This window comes from Caenorhabditis remanei, chromosome IV, assembly GCF_010183535.1.
Source record: "Caenorhabditis remanei strain PX506 chromosome IV, whole genome shotgun sequence".
Taxonomy (NCBI): domain Eukaryota; kingdom Metazoa; phylum Nematoda; class Chromadorea; order Rhabditida; family Rhabditidae; genus Caenorhabditis; species Caenorhabditis remanei.
The window spans coordinates 7634549-7641820 of record NC_071331.1 but is presented as its reverse complement, the minus strand read 5'-3'; the positions used below and the strand labels follow the sequence as shown (position 1 = coordinate 7641820).

At 33.7% G+C, this 7272-nt stretch overlaps 1 protein-coding gene across 1 annotated transcript; it reads left to right on the top strand.

The window, feature by feature from the left end:
- Positions 1–6663: 6663 nt before the first annotated feature.
- On the top strand, positions 6664–6933 carry GCK72_012755 (uncharacterized protein; the record flags this gene model as incomplete). The annotated part of the gene is made up of 2 exons (XM_053729375.1): positions 6664–6719; positions 6765–6933. The coding sequence occupies 2 exons, from the start codon at positions 6664–6666 to the stop codon at positions 6931–6933; spliced, it is 225 nt and encodes a 74-aa protein (XP_053584147.1).
- Between the last annotated feature and the right edge of the window lie 339 nt (positions 6934–7272).

Genomic DNA, 7272 nt, shown 5'->3' with positions numbered 1-7272 from the left:
GGTTTAGTCGCCGTTAGGCGACGTAAACCGACTGGTTATAGCAGATTTAACAGATAGGAAGAAGAATGAAGGTATGGTAGAAGATACATAATATAGGAAGTGAGGAGGCGTAGATAAAGAGCAATTGGGCCAGACCACCAGTTAATGAGATTGTATGGAGAAGAAATAGGGCGATTTTCGAATATCGTTTCTAATAAAATTTGAAAATTTTTACTGTTTTTCAAAAAGTATTGTTTCCCGACGGAAAATTTTCGCAAGAATTGCTAGTTTTGTGGATAAATTTCCATCTGAACTGTTCAAAACATTCGAAATAGTTCTGACACATATCTTCATTTTTTAAAATTGAGCAAAGTTTTAAATCAAAAATATAAGTATAAATTGAAAAAAACGGACAAAAATCATTTCAAATTTCATATTTATCTTTAAAGTTCTTCGGTTCCAAAATCTTGCAGCTCTTCAACGAAAGGAAATGTTCGAACGAATATTCGAACGAATAATTGTTCGATTAAAATTTCGAACAACTGTTCGAACGAATATTCGAAAAATTATTCGAATATCATTCGAATTTTTTTCGAAAATAGATATTTTCGAATAAGAAATTTCGAAAAACACACACTGATCATCCAAACGTTAAATTAAAATGAAAAAGATTCAGAAGACCACTTCTGTTCCAAGGTGCATTTGTTTTCTCTATATTCACAACAACAATCTAGTAAAATTGATACTATCTGCATTATTATGGGTGAAAAACAGTATTTTAATACAGGTTTAAATACTTTTACAACAGTTTATCATGCTTTCAACAAGGATACCCATCCGAACAGCTTCAATGCGCCTTTAACTCCCCGGCTAGTGTTCGTGAATCGATAATATGCATCTATGGGAAATAGAAACAAATAACAGAGAAAGTAAATCTTTACAAAATAAGAGAGAAACAGTGGTGGTTTCTCACTACGTTCACTATGAGTTCTGTAAATTGAGCTGGTAGTGATTCCTTAATTTCGAAAGATTTAAATAATTTTCGAAGCAGAAATACTGTTTCAAAAGCATAGTGAAAAAAGTTATCACTGATTCATCGGATTCATGAAACAGGAAACAAGTGCATCAAGATTGTTTTCGTTTAAGTAACTTCCTGGCACCCTATATTTTAAAACAAACTAAAGTAACATTCAGACCTTCTAAATATTTTTTTGAAGTCTGTTTTTTGATAGATGAATCTAACTAACTTTGAGAAAATAGAAATTATGTGGTTTTGCGCAGAAAAAGTTATTCGAAAAATTCACTACTTTTGTAAATTGCACTATTATTTTGATGTATTACTCCCTGTGCTTCAACTGTTTTATCAGGTTTATGTTACGGAAAGGTTTCACAATTGTACATCATTTAAATCTTTCTCATAGATTTTAATGTTTTCCTGCACCGGGAACAAGCTTTTTTGGCAAAACTATTTCGAATCAGTTTTGAAAAATTAATCTAATTAAGAGAATATGTATGAACACTGAACGAATAGCAACATTGCACTACAAGAAGGGTTCAAGAACGCATTTAAAATTTTGTTCTAGTCATCAGAAACAGCTGTGCTATTAGAAGAAAACAAAAATATTCAATATCAAACAAATGTACCGTTACCTGTTTCAATAAATTGATAATTAGTATGGTTTTAGGATTCGCTACTATTCCGAGTGAAAGCCTTTATGAAAATACGGATTCTCTATTTTAGTGGGAAGTGACAATACCAACAGAGCGCGATGTGCAACGGAATAGATTTGTCCACTAGCATCGTATGCAGAGAAATTTACTGTTTAAAAAATATGAGAGAGGTCGGGATCTTTTCGATTTTCAATTTGTTCCAATCAATTTATTTGTATTGGAACAACGTAGAGGATTGATTTGTTGTTATCAAAAGTAGAGTTGCCGTTGAAAAAGTAGAAAAAAGTTACCGCTAACAAAATCTGAGAAAAACAGATAATTGTTCGATTCTCAATCCTGGGTAGGCTGGCAGTGACAAGTCAGATCTTTTCAGTCTGTATTGATGTCACAGAAATTAATAGAATAAATTATTTTCTACAGATTTACTAATCAAATTGATGAAATGAAATTGTATGAAAAGTCAAATTCTAATTACAGGAATTATATCACATTCCTGTTTTAGAAATCTCATATTTTTCGAAATCTAAAATATTACATGTTGATTGTTGCGAAGTCAAAAATTTAAATTTAATAAAGGGTTTTAGAACACCCAACATCCTTTCTCAGAATATGTTATCGTAATAGAAATTATCTGACATTTTTGAAGACCCCTGCGATTTCCGACACGCCTACTCGTCATCAACCGTTTTGCATCCGGTGGGTCACGAGTGGTGTTAGCCACTGGCTTATGATTGAGAACAGCATCTCCTCATCTCCTCAAGATGGGCGAACTACGCTACCAAAGAGCAGTTCGCAGGACATTTGAACAGCCCTGTGGAGTGGCAGCGACGAGCCGCGCATTTGAAGCGCAATGTGAGTCACATTTGCCATTTTGAGGTTTTTTATCAAGAATAAAATCGTTGTTAACAAAACGCTGCACACGCGTCAGGACCTGTTTTGCATTCAATTCAAGACAATATTACTGTTTTGAATAGTTGACAAATTCTCCTAGCGAATAGTACATTCAATCTTTGACGCTCATAATCAAGGTAAAATTTATGGAATACAAACATTAAATCTTTAACTTGATTGCTGTTCTAATAAAAATCTTGTAAAACAGTTCCTTTTTTCGACGATTTTCCACAATTTATTGGCACTGGAAGTCATCGAGAGTCTGCCGTCTTTGATTAGGACACTGTTAAACAGGCCAACAACCAAAAATGTTAAGCACCGGTCTGAACAGGGAGCAGTCTTCGAAAACTTAAAATTTCCCGTTTTGGCAAAAACCAAAGAAGATACAATACCAAGTTTCTGTATTCAAGTGAATTCAATTAACTCGTTTTTCATGCTTTTATCTAACTCGAAGACTGTGATAACTAATCGCGAAATGGGAAAGCGGTTTTGAAAGATGAGATTTGTTCTGGCAACGTGTTTTTTGTGTTAGTGGCAACACCGAACAGTAATATTTAATATGAGAAAGACACAGGGATCTACTGGGAATACCAATTCAAGAAAAACCGAAATGATTTTAATTTTAGATAAGTAAAACAGAAAATTTTAGAAAGCCAAGAATATCTCAACTCTGGCCCCCCGAGAAATAAAATTTTAAAAGAAAATGCCGGAGCATAAATAATTTTCTTACTAGGTTTTACTCCAAATTAAAAATTATATGTTCTATTTCGAATTTGAGGAAATAAACTGTTGAAACAAGTTGGCAATGTGATACCGAAAAAACTAACATCGTAATTTCAAACCCAATGAAACAGTAGATTCTAGAAGTAAATCAGATTGATCTGTTCTGCCAACTGCAATGAGAACTTTGGCACTTCCTCAAATGTTCCTTCTTATCAACTTCTAATTGGAATGTTTTGCTGTCCTTCAATAGAAAATTAAACACACGGCCAAGTTCCCTCTCTAATGGAATATCCGAAACAGTGGTTTGCTATATATTACACATGTTTCGAGATATACACGCATTATTGGTGCAAAATCACAGTTTCAAAATTTACTGAAGTTTCCAGTCAACTACATTGTTGATATCAGGTATTGGAAACAGGGAAATTCGGTGGGGAATGGGGAACTTTGTGGGATACTAACGGTCATGTAATAACTCTTGCGATGACTGATTCTACAAAAAATGTTGAATGATGAAATGAAGTCCTCGAGATCAGCTTACTGGAGGAGCTATGTCGCTTCTCAACCTGAAATAAAGTTTTATGTTGAAAAGTGAATATCATGAGAGGATTACTAACGATATAACAAAAATAAAAGAAATGAGATATTCTGTATCTTCATTATGTAATGAGAAATCTGATGAGGAGAGAGAACCGGCAGAAATAAGCTTGTTTGGGCGAAAACGATATTCAATTTAAGACGAATTAGGAATCAGATGCATGAAACAGAAAAGAAATGTAAGAAAAATAGTAGAATGATTGATAGCGAAGTGGGCTGAAAATTGTTGACTTTACATGAAATCATGGTTTATTTGTGGATAAAATAATTTGAGAATATGTCAGGAACGCTTATGATAAATTTTCAGATTGCTTGAAAAACATACGGATTGGATACAAAAAAGTCTGTGTTTCAGTCTCCAAAGATATTGAACATAGTTTGTAATATTCAATAAAATGCTCCTGTGTTTTGCAGAAGGAATTCTAAACAAAACGGGGAATCCTACATAACAACTTAATGAATCAGTCAGAACTAGGAACTGAAAAACTAGTGATGAAATTCCTTGACTTCATTTATTGGCTAAACTGTTAACGCTGTAAAAGAAATTTTTTTTAAATGAGAAAGCTTAGTTTCAGTCTCGATTGAATGAAAGAAAAATGAGGAAAACTGGATTATTCTTACAAGAAACAGTAATCAAATTAACTGTGATCCGGTAAGGTACGGCTACATTCTCGCAGTAGTCGGGTTTACAACATGGATTTCACAATGCGGAATAATTTTCTTTCAAACAGGGATCGAAGATATCAAGATAGAGGAACAGGAAAAACAATGAATAAGTCTTCACTCAGTGCTTTTGTAATTTTTTTTTTAATTGATCGTGAGGTAGAAATATCAAAACAGTTTTTTAAAAGTGGAAAAGAAGACGGAAACAAGTTTCAATGTGTTATCCCTATTGCACTAGTTTTCATAGAAAAGTATCCCTAAAAATACTAGATGTGAATCTGAAAAATATTGTTAACGTGTTGAAATGTTACAATCAAACCAATAAATTACCGAATGAAAATATATTTGGAAATCTCAACCGTTTTGAAGAATGACTTATCTTATATTTTTATCGAATCCCGTTTAGTCAGCGGCAATATTCTCAGACTGGAATTTATCAATTCTTGTTATAACAGAATAGTATTTATTATGTTAGTGATGTTATTCGGTTGTTTTCGGCCATTACAATCCTTATGGAGTATACCTAATAAGAATTAGGAGATCACAGACTGATACCCTTGATAAGAGAAAAAAAACACTTATGACCATTAAAATAATGGATCTCACTAGAACGGGTTTTATGAAGCAAAATGCGGTCATGTCACAACTATCTACTTTTCAAGTAGGGATCGAAGTCATCAAGTTATAAGAAAACAAAAAAACATGACCCCGTTTCATTGTTTTTGTAAATTGTATTTTTTGTTTTATAAATCACTGGGGGAAAAACTAAATCTGATAAAAATCTGAAAAATCTAAGAATTAGAAAAAAATATTGTTAACGTTTAGAAATATCACAATCGAAGAAACAATTTACCAAATTAGAACAACGCAGTACCTCACATTAATGAAAGCTGAAAAAGTTTGGTTTTGTAAAGCTCCACAATGAAACGGGATCAAAGAACTACTTATAATTCTTAAATTTTACAACAAAATCTTTCTTGTTAGCGAAGATGTTCTCAGACTGGAATTTATTAATACTTTTTATAACAGAATAGTATTTACAATATCAGTTAGGTTATTCGGTTGTTTTCTGCTTTACAATCCCTATTGAGTAGCAAGTCAAGGTTTGATGTGAAAAGAAAAAAGAAGTCAACAATTAATATAGAAAAAAATAATATCAAATTATGAAATTGGTATGAAACAGAAGGGAAATTAGAGATTTAACGAGTTCTAGGATTTTTAAAAATTTCCGAATTTCTTTCGAGTAGTAATCCAAAAACGTTTTTGAAATAAGTTTTGAAATTATTTTTCCAATTTTTATTGTTTTCAGAATAAGCTCTAATTGCAAAACATCAACACATCATTAATAGAGAGGTGTTTCTCCAATGAAATAATATTTCTCTGAAACTGGCGATAATTGAAATAAAATCTAATGTAACATCTGATCATTTCAGAAAATACTGATCTATCGAGCTAATGGGTTTTCATCATGTGGATAGGAATGTCTCGAAACTTCAAAAGTTCATCTAAAAACCTTCCCTTGAAACTTTTCAGTTTCAAAAATTTCATAATAAATGGAAGTATTTCATTTCTCCGTTACGCGATTGACACGTGTTCTAATTAGCACAAACCATAACAGAAACTCATTAATTTTTTTTTCTGAGCATAAGTACTGTTTCAACAGTTTAGTGAAACAGGTATGTCACAGGTAAAGTGCGCTTCAACCGTATGCGGATGGACCAGGTTTCTGGTCCGTAACTGATCCGTTACGGCTATTTTCACGACTGGCCAGTCGCGTACGGTCCGTTTCCAAAAATCGCGAACGGATAGAATACGACTCTGTACTTTTGCGCAGAAACGCAATTGTCTCGCACGCGGTTGGAATACGGATTCGCGTACGGATCCGTTACCGATGGCTGAGGTCTGAGGGACTAAAGACTGCACCCTCGTCCATCTAATTTTTTCTTGCTGAATTATTTATTTTTCGTGTTTGTTTTCTAATTTTGAGCTTTTTTCATCCGCGATCGTTCAAAATCTTGCTTTAAAAAATTTCACTCGCGTGAGGATTGCACCGGAAGCCGTCGATACATTTGACTTTCCATGGAATTATCCTAAATTTATTACTTTTCAGAAAATGATTAACGGCGACAGAAGGAAAAGATGGACGTTCGTGCCTCCGCCAGCTGCATAAAATGGATAAACGACTATCAATGGAAGTAAGTATCGCCAATACAAAATAATATTTTAATCAATTTCTTCAGAATTTCGGCAGTTAACGAGGGAAATGGTGCAGAGTTCGAATGGAACAATGCGGTAAAAGGAGCTACAAAATTGTACCGTACTCTCAATATTACGATTTCAGGGGTACAAGAACGGTCAAATCAGAAGTCATCCGCCGTCTCCGTCCCAGATTCGAACCTATTTTTGTGAACCTAATTATCCCAATGTTATGTAATTTTTACGTATTTATTTATGTATTAATCATGTATTTATGTATTAAATGTTATCTTTTTCAGAATAAACAAAATAAAATATCCATTTTGTATGGTTTGACTGGAAAAACCGGAGTTTTGTAGTAAATGAGAACAAAAATAGAAGGGAGGAAGCGCTCGCCGTTACATTCAAACCGTTCGCGATCCGATCCGTTACTGATCGCATACGGACCCACATATGATTCCTATGCGGACCGCGCGCGACTTGCGGTACATCCGTAACGGGTCGTTCGCGACTCACCTGTGGTGTTGGTGTGATCTAGTTGATAGCATCTTT